This window comes from Mus pahari, chromosome 9 (genome assembly GCF_900095145.1).
Source record: "Mus pahari chromosome 9, PAHARI_EIJ_v1.1, whole genome shotgun sequence".
In the NCBI taxonomy this organism is placed as follows: Eukaryota; Metazoa; Chordata; class Mammalia; order Rodentia; family Muridae; genus Mus; species Mus pahari.
The window spans coordinates 6,212,459-6,228,106 of record NC_034598.1 but is presented as its reverse complement, the minus strand read 5'-3'; the positions used below and the strand labels follow the sequence as shown (position 1 = coordinate 6,228,106).

Here is a 15,648-nt window from a genome sequence, read left to right as displayed (position 1 = left end):
AGGGCAGGGCAGGGCAGGGCAGGGCAGGGCAGGGCAGGGCAGGGCAGGGCAGGGCAGGACAGGACAGGGCAGGGCAGGGCAGGTAGTCCTGAGTGTGCTAGATGGCTCCAAGTGGTTCTGGTAGGTGCATTTACAGTTCCTTAGCAGAACATGCTAGTGAGATTAGAGAAACGCAGGCACCTACAAGCTTCACACTTTTTTGCTTTATTTTTCAGACAGGATCTTTCTTTTTCTTTTTTCTTTTTTTTCCCTTTCTTTCTTTGTTTTTGTTTTTGTTTTTCGAGACAGGGTTTCTCTGTATAGCCCTGGCTGTCTTGGAACTCACTTTGTAGACCAGGCTGGCCTCGAACTCAGAAATCCCAGACAGGATCTTTCTGTGTTGACCTCCCAAATGCTGTAATTAAAGGCCTGCCTGCCACATTTCTTCTGTTTCGAAGCTGCACCTCCAGATTTCTCCACCACGCGGCAACCATCAGTCAGCTGGTGTCTGCGGTTCTGCTAGGTGAGATGCTGCAGCGCAAGAGCGACAAGAGGTCTCCAGGGTAACCACGTTTCGCTTCCAGCAGGAGACTCCACCCTCATTGGGTGGAGCCTTCTTTAGTATCACGTGCTCACACTGGCTTGTGCAAGATGGGGTTTGAATGTCTTCTTCTTGCAACACAGGCATGTTCGAAGTCCAACTTTCCTTGACCTAAAAACAGAAAGGTTCCTGGGGCAAGGTGGCACTAGGCGGAACCTCCCGGATCTAGAAGGACGTTGAGTTCAGCGCTCCAGAGGGTCTGCCGAAAAGCTCGGCAGTGGCAAACCCAGTAGCCTGGAGTCGCCAAGCTGGAGCTGGAAGTGGAGTTCCGGCGGTTCGGGGCCGCGGCTGCTGGGCAACGCCTCCTCCAGACCGAGACCCCAGCGCAGAATGACCAGAAGGTGGTGGCCTTCCGGCGGAGTGTCCGCGCCAGGAACGTGCTGCGCTGGTTCTCCACCACGGTCCTGTATGCCGCCTTCCTGGGGCTGGTGAGAGCTGAGGCTGCCCCCCTCCCAGGCTGGGGCGCGAGCCTCCTGCAGGGGACCTGCCCTTCCCAGCTGGACTCTCACCTTCGCTGCCTGCAAGCTCTGTGACTGGGCACTTCAGGCTCATCAGCTGTCTCATGGGCGCTATTTTAATCACTAAGGGTTGCGGTCCCGTTCGAAATTAATCGCACTGTTTTCTAACTGCAGCCAACTTTCCTAGCATTGCCTGGTTCTGTAGCCACCGCACTCTGAACTATTACTAACTACACAATAAACTGATTTTTTTTTCTAGCACTTCCATTTCTGGGTGGCCATCCACTTGGTTTTACAAATAGGCCCAAGAGGAAAGCGGCTTTTTCTTGGTCACACGGGTGTTTTAATGGTTGAGCCCGAATGGGTCTTACTCTGCCCACGATTCTATTGAAATCAATCCTGCTGCACTTCAGACATTTTCTTAGAGCAAGATGTTACATTGGAAGTGCTTTTTGCCAATCCCTGTTACTTGGTAAATGTGATCTGGGGAAGTTAGGAGGTTCGATTCCCCCGGCCCTTTTAACAGCTTCTCAAAATTGGAAAGACTGACTGAAACCTTAAACACAGAGCAGCTTTCCTGTCACCTGATTAACTATTCGGTGCAATCAGACTCTCAATTCATCGCACTCTTAGGCTTTCTTCATGCTCTTATTTACTGTTTAGTTACAAGGGATGGCAACTAGGAATATTTATGACTCCCCACCTCCAAAAGGACAGTCTTGTTATATAGCCCAAGCTGGTATCAGACTCCAAATTCTCCTGCCTCAGCCTCTTGGGTACTAGAATTATACTTATACATCACCACTACCAGCCCTGTTTACATCTCTTGGGGGGCTACAGCATGATGATATCAAGAAAATAATACTATAAAACTCAGTACAGACCTTATTATGGTTGTCTCTGTGACTCAAACTGAGCACAATCAAATAATCTAAACATTACATTAAGAGAGAGTTCAAAGTATTCTGCTCCTGCTATTGGTCAGAATTTTTGTTTGCGTTCCAATGATGACTAATGACCAAAGCCAGCTGTGAAATCCACCGACTTGAAGTCTCTTTGTGGCAGCCTGGTAACAGGTCACAGGAACCTAGGGACAGGTTTAGCTATTCGTAACAAGAAAGTCTGAGGGTGGCCAGGTTGGCCACCGTTCTGTATGTCTGCAAACCAGCTGAGCTGCGCCTGCTTCCACAGACATTACACCTCTCTGAGAAGTTTCCTTAAGGTAACATTTACCAACAACACCATCAGCTATTTTGACATTATTATTATTATTATTATTATTATTATTATTATTATTGCTGTAACTGAACCCAGGATCTTATCCACTTAACACACATGCAGTCGCAGCTGATCTATACCCAGATCCCCAGCTGCCCCTTTTCAATACTTTGTTTTAATGCAAGGGTTCACTATGTGGCCTTGGCTGACCTGGAACTTGCTGCATAAACCAGGCTTGCCTCAAATTCATTTAGAACCACCCACTTCAGCCTTCTGAGTGCTGAGATTATAAGTTCATGCTGCCACACTCAGCTTCACCACTCTTTGGATAGTAGTAAAAATCAAGGAGAAATTAGATTGTATTTTACTAAGCCTACACACAAGCTCACAACATGGGCAAGAAGATCCAAAGCTTAATTTTGTTCCACTAATTGAGGAACATAAATGTTCTCTTTTATCTTTCTGAGAGCGTTTTTCACTTTTCTGAATAGGGAGATCTGATTTACTACAACACATAAAACTTCCCCAAACTTAAATCTTAGCTTAAAGCACCACACAGCAGCAGCACCTATTGCTCAGAGTGAATTCAGGACTATCAGGACTTCCTTCAGTGGATGCCCACTTACATTTATGGCATGGCTGGGACTAAGTTTGGAAGCTCGTTTATTTCCTACTGCATGGCCAGAACTAATTTTGGATATTGGCTACTTTAGTATGATTGTGGGAAGTATGGGAACCTTAAGGAAAACTATTCAGAAGACAAGAAAGAACTATGTCACACAGCAAGTTCTAAATGAGCAGAGAACCCAGATAGAGTAGAGAAATACTCCATAGATTCCTTGGGCCTTGGGGACTGAAAAAACATGGCTACCTAGGGTCACTGGAACTTGGTTACATTTGTTCACTCCTAAGTTTGTATAGCTCTTGCACATGGTCCAGTGGGAAACATTTTGTGGTTCCTTAGCATGAAATAAAGGTGCAGAGGATCATGTAGCAGAAAGAGTCTTTCCTGAATGTAGTGTGACCACTAAATGTGACCATAGATCATGTGTGCTCAAAATCAACCCCTTGCAGACATCGCAGAGGCTGATTTCCTATATTTGCTGATGTCTAAGTTATTAATTGGAGAGTCAGGGCTGTATTCCTAGTAAGTGTATGAGGCACGGAGTAGTGCTGTCCGACACATCCAAGAGAGCTTTCTCGTCTTCCTCTGGGATCACGGTGATGGATTAGAAACACAAAGCAACATTGGCCATAGTAGCAGTGTTTCCTGATTTGGAGGTATTGATTAGTCCATAAACCCAATAGCTGCTGATTTGTCTTTGTATTGTTGCTGTATGACATTAGCCTTAGAGTAGCCTCCATGCTACTTCGTATCTTCTCATAAGGAAGTGGAAGGGATCAGGACAGTTGGTGGTGGGGGAAAAGGTTTTTTTTAGTAACAGATCAGTCTTGATCCATGAGTTAAGCTGTCCCTACCAGGGATGTCTTCCGTTTCTTGGGAGAAGCAATCCTGGTCAGGTTTGCTATAAGGTTCCCAGCAGATGTATAGTTTCAAGAGTCTTGAGAGTTGTCAATCAAGGACTGAGGGCTCTGATGTTTTGTGATAACAGAGCAAACACTAGTATGGTCTCGTCCAACAGAGGAAGCCACTTAATGGTGTCATTTCTAAAAGACTATTGTTCAGAATCCAGGTCGTGAAAGTACAAGGCCATCTTCAGTTGGCTGCTACAGATTTCTTTCACTTGGTGAATATGCTTCGGCCTTAACCATTGAGTCACATCACACTTCATTTGAATGGAGTGAGAGATACTTGGAGCCTATCACCGGGGGTGTGGCCTTGCAGGGGCTTTGTCACAAGGCTTAGTAAGTCTGTGCTCTCCCATGTGAGTGGATCCAATTGCCACCAATCGGTCACGCCATTGATGGACAATCTGGCCCATCCAGGAACTGGCTTAATGTTACTGGGTTTGTGACACTGGTGCCAGGAAGCAAGTATTGCTATTGCTGAAGAATTGAGGGGGGTGTGTGTGGATATATCCTGAGAAGAAAATACATTTTTTTGTCATGGTAGCTGTTTATAGCATTAGCCATTCTGTATAGAAAAGCTTCCATCCACCTAGAAGAGAAGCTCTGAAATTCGCAAATGAATAAACCTCAAACTGTTCGAATCATCCAGGAGTTTCTATGGGATAAGGTTTTTATTATCTTACCAAAATTATGAGTGTGACTAACCAGACATCAGCAATGAGCCTTTTGTGCAATTTCCATGAAGCAGCCATCCACTGATGTTTGTTAACGTTAGAATTGTTTCAGCCCTTCCATGATGAGTCTTGGAGTGCTGAGCTTTCGCTGTTGGAAGCTCTGAGGACCCAGTAACACCAGGCAGCCATCCAAGCTACCCAAGAGACCAAGCTTGGCAATGCATCCACATCCTTCACACCCATTTGCTTTCTACTTCAGGTGCCTGAAACTGCTTATTAACTTAACTAGGTTAACATAAGTATTTGATTTGGGTCCATCTTGTGGAGTTTGTTGTAACTGCACAGCTCAATAATTTCACCATTAGCTCTCGTGGAATGAAAATCTGCCAAATCATGTTCCCTTGTACTTAATAATTGTGCTTCATATTTATGAGCCATTTTGTTTCTTCACTAGAATTATAAGTTTTAGCTATTCCATGGAACATCCTTAGAAATACCAGAACTTTGTACTTAGAATCCTTCCGCAAATGTCAACACTAAACAAACACAGAGCTAACAACTGCCCACGACAAGACTTAAAATGTCCATGACGTGATCCTGATGAAAAGTCACTACAGTAGTGAAGCACTTGACAAGAAAACTTGGATATTTCTGCCACATACAATTTCTCAAAACATGATATGACTTGTAGCTATGTCATTTGTGTTGGCCAGAACTCCCAGGCTGATCCTCCTGCCTCAGCCTCCTGATTATTTAGGACGACATGTGTGTACCATTGTTGTAGGCTCGTCTATACAGTTAAAGATAAGGATCAGAATTATGACTGCTGGTGGCATAGTAGAAGCATTTCATTTGTACGAGTCTCATGTAATGTCTGAACTATTAACACAGAGACATAAATGCAACTCAAGGAGATCTTAACATTGCTTATTTGACTATGCTTCTCATATTATATATCAATTTCACCCATTTAATTTGCCACTACTCTATTTATAGGAATATAGATCGTGTCCTTGAGAAAGTCCAAAAGACTTTCTGAAGGACCTCAGATTAATTCAAGGTAAAGAAAAACATGATTTAATTTGAAGAAGGTCATAAAAAGTTTAACACATTTGATCAAGGTAGAATTGCAGGTCATAGTGAAAAATAGTCTTTCATTTAACCAAAGTGATATTAACACTTCAAATTAAATTTTAAAAATCACAAACTGTGGGGTAAGCTTGGATCTGTTAGTAAAGACAACTCGGTATCCTTAAAAGTGCTTTTAAAAATGTCACAAATACAGCATGAATCACAGGAAATGATCTTGGCCATTTCTGTGAATCTTTGTTTCTTGGGCCAACTACCTCAAATGGAACAATGACAGCAGATCCTTCATACTTCCTATTGCACACCATTCAGTGTACCCGGAAACCAAGAAGAACAAATCCTAGTTCTACAGTGAGCTTTAGCATTAATGCTCAATTTCTAGGAAAACTTCCAAACAATTCTCTTCTCCTCTCAGCCAGCTAGGTCCACAGAGTGTTCTTTTTGCAGTTTCTTCTTGTATAGATGTCCTGCCAGACTCTAATCCTTTCTACTTTGGCCATATGTTCTTTGTTTAGAGAACTCAGAGAAAAATGAATTCAGTTTTCCTTCATCATGCATTTCACACTTTACAATTTTCCTTACTATTTTGGTGATAGTAAGGATCACCTTGACTAAGGTAACTTATAAAATAAAGACGTTATTTGGGATTCACAGTTTCAGAGAACTAGAGTCCATAACCACCATGGCAGGGGGCATGACAGCAGAGACAGGCAAGCATGGCACTGAAGCAGTAGCTGAGGTATTATGTGTTGAGACAACAACCACATACCAGAGACAGAGAGACAGAGAGAGAATAATCACTGGGAATGTCTAGGGCTTCTAAAATTCCTAAGCCCATTCCCAGTAACACACCTCGTCAAATAAGGCCACACCTCCTAATCCTTTCTAAATAGTTCCACTAACTGGGGGCCAAGTATTCCAAACATCTATGGAAGCCATTCTCATTCAAACACTACATTCCACTCTCTGACCCCCATAGACTTGTGGCCATATCACAATACCAAATGCGTCTATTCCAACTTCAGAAGTCCCCATGGTCTTTCAGTCTCAACACAGTTTGAAAGTCCGAAGTGTCTCTGAAACTCAGGGCAATATCTTAATCGTAAACTCAAAAAATCGTATCACGTACTCCCAACATAGAATGGCACGGACTGTACATTACAATCCCAAAAGAGAATAATAGGGGGATGGTAAGGAAATACTGGACCAAAGCAAGATAAAAACCATCAGGGCAAACTCCGAATCCTGTAGCTCTTGGTCCAGTGTCAGAGACGGCTCTGTTCTTCCAGCTTTGCTGACTACAACACACTTCTCTCTCTCAGGCTGTTTCCACTCCCTGCCTGCAGCTCTCCTTGGAAGCTATCCCACAGTGCTGGCACATTGGGTGGGGTTTCTAGCACAACCCAGGCCTCACTTTACTGCTTCATGCATTGGCCTCTCTGGGCCTCCATGAAAGGAAACCCCTTACCACACGCCTGGATTTAGCAACTTTAATTAGAGCTTCACTTAATGGTGAAGGAAGATTCCACAGCCCCTATACTCCTATATCCTTCCAGAATCATGTGGCTGAAGCTACCAAGTTCTGCTGCCTGTTTGGTGGGACATGGTCCCTCTTTGAATTGCATTTGCTTAAGCTTTTCTCTGTTGCAGAATCTCTCATTTTTATAAGGTGGAAGCTTAGCTGGGTGGTGTCTTGCTCTGAGAACATGGCTTCCTTTATTCCATTTTACATCAGACCTCTTCTCATCTCTTTCAGCACAAGCCTTGGCTCTAATATCAAATTTCCTGCTGCTCTGTTTCTCCCTAAACTGACTATTTTGTGTTTCCTTTGCCCATTTGTTGCTATTTTTTTAAATTATTTATCTTTATTTCCATTTCTCGTGCATTGTTGTTTTTCCTGCATGTGTGTCTGTGTGAGAACTGGAATTGAAGACAGTTGTCAGGTGCCATGTGCGTGCTAGGAATTGAACCTAGGTCCTCTGGAAGAGCAGTCAGTGCTCCTAATCACTGAGCCACCTCTCCAGCTCCCATTTCTTGCTCTTTTTAATGGAAGATCTGCATAGAAGTCATTGCTAATAACCAAGTGACCGCGTCAATACTAAAGCTGTCTTGAAGTACCCTCTACCAACAAAATTAGCCCATAACCTTTTAATTTAACCTCAAGTGGTTCTTAGTGCAAGACAAAAATTAGCCACATTCTTTGACAAAATATCATGAGAATAACAAAGAGCCCAGTGGCTAATATTTGTTACCCTCTGAAGCCTCTTGAGCTCAGCCTCCACAGTTCACACTGCTCCACAGTTCACGCTGCTCCACAGTTCACACTGCTCCACAGTTCACACTGCTCTCAGCACTACTGTCTTCCAAGCTTCACTCACAGCATCCAACTGCTTTCCCAGTCCAAGGTCCCACAGTCTTCTACATTCCCCAAATATCCAGCACGGTCAGGCCTGCCACAGCAAAGTCCACCTCCTAGTACCAATCTCCCCTTAGTTACTTTTCTACTGCTGTGATAAAACACCACGACCAATGCAACTTATAAAAGAAAAAAATGAATTTGGGACTTACTGTTCCAAAGGGCTAGAGTCCATGACCATCATGGTGGGGAGTGTGGCAACAGACAGGCAGGCAGGCAGGCAGGCAGACAGGCAGCATGGTGCTGGAGCCATCACTGAAAACTTAAATGTTGAGACAACAACCACAAGACAGAGTGAGAGAAAGCTAAGTGAGAGTGCTGTGAGCTTTGGAAACCTCAAAGCCCCCATGGCACACCTCCTCCAACAAGGCCACACCTCCTAATCCTTCCCAAAGAGTTTAACCAACTGAGGACCAACTAGTCAAACATAGGAGCCTCTGGGGGCCATGCTCATTGAAACCACCACACTTACAAAAGGCACATATCTTTGTATAATTGCATAGAGATTCTTGTTTTTAGTAATCTTATTTTCATGTATTGGTTATTTAAAATGTATTAACCTTAGTTTCCACCAATTATAGTAAATGTGTCACTGTCAATTTTGTCCAGTCATGTGTAGACTCCTAGATCTATTGATTATAATTCCTAAAAGAAGCATAACATGCCAGTATGGTACAGATATGTTTACTAATAGTCCCAAACTTTAGTCTCTGTGAGAAGAAACTATAGAAAAGGAATAATTTTACCTCTAGTCCTTTGGCATCCCTCTGATTTTGGTAACTCTAGGTTAAATTATTTGTACAGATTTCTCTCATCTCTAACTGAATGTTTCTTTTAAAAATATTTTTAAAATGTGTGTCAGTGTTTTGCCTGCATGTATGCCTGTATACAATATGCATTGCTGGTGCCCAAGGATGCAGAATAAGTGTCAGATCCTCTGAGACTTGAGTTCAGACAGATGTGAGATGCCATGTGGGTGCTGGGAGTTGAACTCAGGTCCTCTTGGAGAGCAGCCAAGTAGAGAGAAACCACTATGTGATTTCTCCTACTCCGAAATGCACATCCGTGATGAGAAAAATCTTTTATAGAGACTTTTCTCTTATGTCTTGTGCTTGAGATGCTGACAAATGTGAGGTATCAAGTAGCTCCATGTGGTGTTTTTCCTGCTGAAAAAAATACAACAGATTAGTTTAATTTATAGTAACCCTAAGGAAAGAAAAAGTTATAGATAGATAGACATAGATATATAATATATAAGTATATATTATATTATATTTAGTGGTGAAAAATCTATAAAAATATAAAATATTTTTTAAAAATCTATTTAAAAACTTCTGTTTTATTAATCAGACTACCCAAATCATATAAAGCCAAAAGAATGTGGTTAATGTCTCTTTTTTAAAGACATTTGTAATACTATTTTTTTAGATTTATTTCTTTTATTCTTTGTGTATTAGTGCTTAGTCTGCATATATTTATATACACAACATGCATTAGATATCATGTAACTAATGTTATAGATGGTTGTGAACCACTATGTTAGTATTAGGAATCAAACCAAATCCTTTGCAACAACAACAAGGGCTCTTAACTGCTGGGTCATCTTTCTGGGTCCAGGTTCTATTTTCTTAAATAAAATAATTCTTAAATTTAAATTAGGGGCTGGAGAGATGGCTCAGTGGTTAAGAAAACTGACTGCTCTTCCAGAAGACCCAGGTTCAAATTCTAGTACCCACATGGCAGCTCATAACTATCTGTGACTCCAAGATTTTGACAATCACACAGACATATACAGGCAAAGCACCAATCACATAAAATAAAAATAGATAAATTTAAAGAAAAGAATAAAGAATTAAATTAAATTTAGCAATATAGTCAGTATAGTACATATAAATATAGACAGATATACTTCAACATATAAGCAACAGATATTAATTTTTTCATTTAAAAAGTCTCGGCAGAGCCAGGAAAAGGCAGAGTGCCTTTAATCCCAGCACTTAAGAGGCAGAGGCAGGCAGATCTCTTGAGTTCAAGGCCAGTCTGGTCTACAGACTGAACTCTAGGAAAGCCAGAGCTATGTACATCTTAAAAAGAAAAAAAAGTGTCTCAAAAAAACAAAACAAAAAATAAACAACAAACAAAAATTCTATTGCTCTTATGTTGCGTGTAATTTTAAAAAATCATTCTTGTTCCTTTGTTCAGGGTTGTGTTCTTGCTTCGCTCTGAGATCACTCTCCCACCAGCCCACTTTTGCTCCGTGGATGGAAAACACTAGCACAGTTTTAATATTTTAAAACTAGCCAGATAGCACAATTGTTGGGGTCTTACTGGCTACCTATTCAACTGCTGGTGTCGGAGGCCACCATTACCAGCCCCCCAAGATCTGACATGGCTGCTGCATCTTCCCATTCCAAAAACTGAATTCCTCTTTCCCCCCTCATCTTCTCCTGGACCCCAGAAGTCCCACCTTCCCCCTTGGCCCAGCAATTGACTTCTGCCGCCTTTATTGACACAATCTGTGGCATCTTTGAAAGCTCTACTTTTCTTTTTCTTTTTTAATATTATTTATTTATTTATTTATTTATTTATTTATTTATTTATTTATTTATTATTTATATGAGTATATCGTAGCTTTCTTCAGACATACACCAGAAGAGGGCATCCAATCTCATTGCAGATGGTTGTGAGCCACCATGTGGTTGCTGGGAATTGAACTCAGGACCTCTGGAAGAGCACTCAGTGCCCTTAATTGCTGAGCCATCTCTGCAGCCGGAAAGCTCTACTTTTCAAATGCTCCTTCTAAGTGAACAATTTAAGCAAACACCCAGATTTTGTCTACTACAAGTCTATGGTACCCTTAGTAGGGTTAACTCATTTTCCATAAAGTGCACAGGTTCTGGGTCCATAAACTTTGTTAATGAAGTTAAGAGATGTTAATGAAGCTAAGGAAGTTAGCAGACTCCCAGCTCCTCCTCAGACTTTTTTAAAGGGTCTGCCTGAGGCCCCTGGTTGGATATAGTCCAGTTAATTATCAGATTGAAAGGCATCCTGGACTTAATCCAGTATGAAGTGCGGAAGTGCAGTCAACAGTTCAGTACACACATCTATATCATCCTAATCAAAGGGGAAACCTGCTCATGACCCTGGCTGTCATGGGAGATCTTGGGGATCAGGGAACTCTGGCCAGAACATCTGTTCGAGTGTTTGGTGCTGTCATGATCAATAGAGGTCTAGTCCCAATCATCCACCTGAAGCCAAGAGGTCTAATTTAGTAAGAATTCATTTGAGCAAAGACACTAATTGTGAATTTGGCAGCTCCTCAAGCCAACGGAAGTAGGCAACCCTACCCAAGAGTGTGGGAAAGGAAGGTTTATTATAGACAGAAGAAGGATGTATTATTTGGACATGACCACATGTTATGTAGCCCTTGAAATTGGCCATGTGCTATAAGAGATAGGTTTACACAGTTGCAGTGTGCTAACAGGTTAGGTTAGACTGTTAATACCAAGGCAGCTATAGACTAGAGTTGTTGTTAAAGTTGTGCTGTACCTATGCCTGTAATATGTTGCAAGGAAGATTGACATTCTGTGCTTCTGATGTCTGAAGCTTTCTTTGAAAAGTAGAGTTGATTTAAATAAGTTCAGTTGTCTTGTCTCCTATGTAGTCTACATGTGTAGAACCCCATGTGCACCAGAAAATTACCATTCTAATGATATAAGAAGTGAGACCAGATCTGGAATAGAGCTCAGAGGTTCAGATTCCTTGCTGTTCTTCCAGAAGATCCTTGTTTCATTCCCAGAAACTATGTCAGGTGTCTTGAGATTGTCTATAACTCTCATTCCAGGAAATCAGAAGTCTTCTTTGGGCCTTCTTGAACTTTCAAACACATGGCTCACACACACACACACACACACACACACACACACTAAAAATAAAAATGTAAGATGAGAACAATTTGGTAATTTAAACTTTTGCCATATAAATTGTCATGTTAGTGATTATAGCATATCTCACAATATTGAAAACAATTTCAAATATATATTTTAATATATATTTCAAAAGTACTTCAAGCTTACGATAAATTTATATTTTATAAATTTTCTTTATTTATTATTTTATTATTTTGAATTGAGGTCTCATGTTGCCCAGGCACAATTTGAACTTGCAATAAACATGAAAATGACCTTGAACTCCTTGATCCTTCTACCTCCACCCCAGGAATGCTGGGATTATAGATATACACCACCACACTCAGCTTTGTTCAGTGCTGGGAAGTGATCCTTGGCTTTGTCCATGCTAGGTAGGCACTGCACCATTGTGCTACACTTCCACCCAGATTTATTATCATTGATATATTGTCAAGCTAGACATCCAATGTCGACTTGACCATGGTTGGCAAATACTCTACCAGTGAATTATATCTCCAGTTTCACATTAATGTTTATTTAAATGGGGAAAGCTACAAGAGTTAAATCAGATTGGGGCTGGAGAAGTGGCTTAGCACTTAAGAATGCTGGCTATTATTCTTCCAGAGGACATGGGTTCGATTCCCCAGTTCCCAGAGATCTGATTCTCTCTTCTGGCTTTCAAGCACACTGCACACCATGGTGCACATGCATTTAAAACACTTACAAACATAAAAGAAAAGTAAATAAATGTTTAATATTTTTAAAATAATTAAATAGTTTTGAGGGGAGAAACTTTGAAATGAGGAAAATCAACTAAGGTCTATGGCTCTAGTAATATTAGTAACATCATTATAAACTTTTTGCTTATTGTGAATGGGCCTTAAAATAATTTTCTGCTTTGTAACTCACTCCTCAGAACTTTTTTATAGTAGATAAAAAACAAATGAATATTATCTTGTTTACAAGTAAACCTTGCATCTTTTTTTTAACTTCAGGGAATGACTGTTGCCATATTGGGACCCACATTTCCAGACCTGGCAAGAAGTGTGAACCAGAATATCAGCAGCCTTTCTGACATCTTTGTTGGCCGGGCCCTCGGCTACTTTTGTGGCTCTGTGGTTGGTGGGGTGCTTTTCGACTGCATGAATCATTTTCTACTTTTAGGTAAGTAAGCATCAACATTTGTCTACAACTTGACACTAAGTATGAAAAGCTCAAGCTTGATGCAGACTCCACAGCAGAAGTGGGTGGTGTGTGAGTGCCTTCCCTGGCAGCCGCACGCCTGTGCCTGCTGCCTTGGCAGCTGGAGGGACTCTGTGTTGATCCCTCTGGAAGCTCAGAAATCCTGTGTCAGAAATCCTGAGGCGACACTTCCCACTCTCAACACTGATCAACCACACAACTCTGCATATGTGGGGGTAGTGCAGGGCTCCCAGGGCCAGAGAGCTCAGAATGAGCCCTTGACACCTGCCAGGCTCAGGTGGATTGAACATGAAGAGGCAGGAGATGGAGGGTAATTGATATAGGTTGTATTTTTGTCCATAGTTTTCTACCTATCAGCCATGAACCCAGTCTGCTTTTCCATATTCTGGAAAAAAAATTGACAAAGCTCTTACTATACTCACAATTGAATAAATTGATTTTCTTTATGGAATATTTAGATTCACATTACTACCTGTGGAAGAAAGGAAAATATTATATCATTTTGGGGGTGGGGGATCCCTGCAAATATCATGATCAGCAGAGTAATGACCCTTATGAAGCAAGAAGGAAACCCAGTTCAACATGACTTAGTTAGCTGGATTGGTTCAAACTTCAAGAGTCTGACACCAAGCAGTTTTATCCTTTAGCATTTAAGTACAATTTTGGAAAAAGAAGTTGTCTGGTAACCATGACCTTAATCCCAATGCTACTACAATAAAGCTTAAGGCCCGACTACATCAAAACTCTCTTGCGGCCATGCAGTGGTAGCACATGCCTTCAATCCCAGCACTTGGGAAGGCGGAGGGTCTACAGAGTGAGTTCCAGGGCAGCCAGGGCTACACAAAGAAACCTGTGTCCAAAAACCCAAAACAAAACAAAGCAAAGGACATGACTGCTCCTAGGCACGGTGGAGGAGCAAGTTATTACAGATAAAAGGAAGAGCAGAGAGGCAGAGACACCTGGGAGAGTTCAGAGTGGACATGGCCAGACTGAGCTGGACCATGATGGGGGTGAGGGGTTGAGGGGAAAAGGAAGAGAGGGGAACCACATACAACAGTCAAGAGGACAAGGGTACAAAAGGATCAGGTAGCCAAAATGCAAAATGGCTGGATTGTGTAGGGAAACGCCTCTGGATAAAAGGCTAGAGAGTTCAGGGTGGATGGCAGGATATGACAGGGTCTAACTTATTACACAGACCAAGTTGGCCTCAAATTCAAGAGATCCACCTACTCACTGCCCCTCAAAATCCTACCATTAAAGACATGCACCACCACACCCAGGAATTACTTTTACCTTATAATCCATAATGATAATATAAGATTTACATGACATAACCCATTTGTATAAATTCCATAATTATCCAGTTTTAATGTGACTTTACTTTCATTTTTGCTTTGAGACACTGGCTTGCCCCTGTGGGAATACTGTTTCTATTACTGACTTTCTCACCCCTTCTTAGGAATGTCAATGTTGGCTACCACAATTGGTCTTTATCTTATTCCTTTCTGCAAGACGGCAACATTACTGATTGCCATGATGTCTGTATTTGGTGTCTCATTTGGTGCTCTGGATACAGGTTAGTAACTCCAACTGTCATCACCTGGGAAAGTGGATAAAATTACATTGTTACCTGCATAGCCTTGTGACATGACATACTGAGATGGTCATGGGTTCACTCATTTAAACCTACCCTTCTAGCAGCTGTATTTTGTGCCAACTAGGACACCAGTTCTAATGGTTAAGTGGACTAGAATATATTTCCCTGTTTGAGAGTATTGATTTGTAGTATCCAAATGGGAAAGGACCCCTTCCTTCCCTGTGGGTAATTACAGTGTGGGTTAAAGGGCTTTCATTGTGAGACGGAATTTGATCATATTAAGATAAGAAGAATCAATGGCTTATCAGAATGAACTGAGGTTGGAGCCACAGACAGGCGGTGAAAGAATTGAGATGGCTATGAGATGGCCTTCTAATTGAGGACACAGTCATTTCTGAATTCAGAGAAACATACACTGTTCCCAAGTTATCTCCATTTATGTCTTTGAACAATATGCATGATGTCTGTTTGCCCCAACTCCGGCTTCCTGTCCCTCCCCTCCTTTCTCTGTCAGGATGAAGTTGAAGGTGGGATTATCTTATGCTTTAACTTCCTTTAGTTGAAAAGGATAGAATGGAATTGTGTATTTGTCTGATTTTTAGAAAGAGCCACAGACTTGATGCTGCTTCACTCTGGAGCTCCCCAGACAGTGTGAGCTCAGCTTCTAACAGACATTCTTGTTTCCTGTTAGAGGTACTAACTGGGTGCTTTTCTCATATATAAATAATCTTTAGTGGCTGCCAATTCCGTACATAAAGTACTCTCCACCCCTTTTGTAATTTTTTTGTGTGTATTTTTACTAAGTTACTGTGTCTAGCAAATTATTTGCTCCATGTTTCATTGGCAGGTGCAAATGTCCTCATCTTGGATCTCTGGGGGGACAAAGGAGCCCCACATATGCAGGCCTTGCACTTCAGTTTCGCCTTGGGTGCCTTTCTGGCTCCCCTGCTGGCTAAGTTGGCCTGGGGTACAGCA

At 41.7% G+C, this 15,648-nt stretch overlaps 1 protein-coding gene across 1 annotated transcript in view; it reads left to right on the top strand.

The window, feature by feature from the left end:
- The window catches only part of LOC110326717 (sodium-dependent glucose transporter 1A-like), a 22,082-nt gene that overhangs the window by 3,457 nt on the left and 2,977 nt on the right, over nt 1–15,648 (top strand). The window contains exons 3-6 of the mRNA XM_021205296.1: nt 814–1,008; nt 12,869–13,037; nt 14,536–14,652; nt 15,521–15,645. Coding sequence (XP_021060955.1) covers nt 814–1,008; nt 12,869–13,037; nt 14,536–14,652; nt 15,521–15,645 — 606 coding nt within the window. The remainder of the gene's footprint in view (nt 1–813; nt 1,009–12,868; nt 13,038–14,535; nt 14,653–15,520; nt 15,646–15,648) is intronic.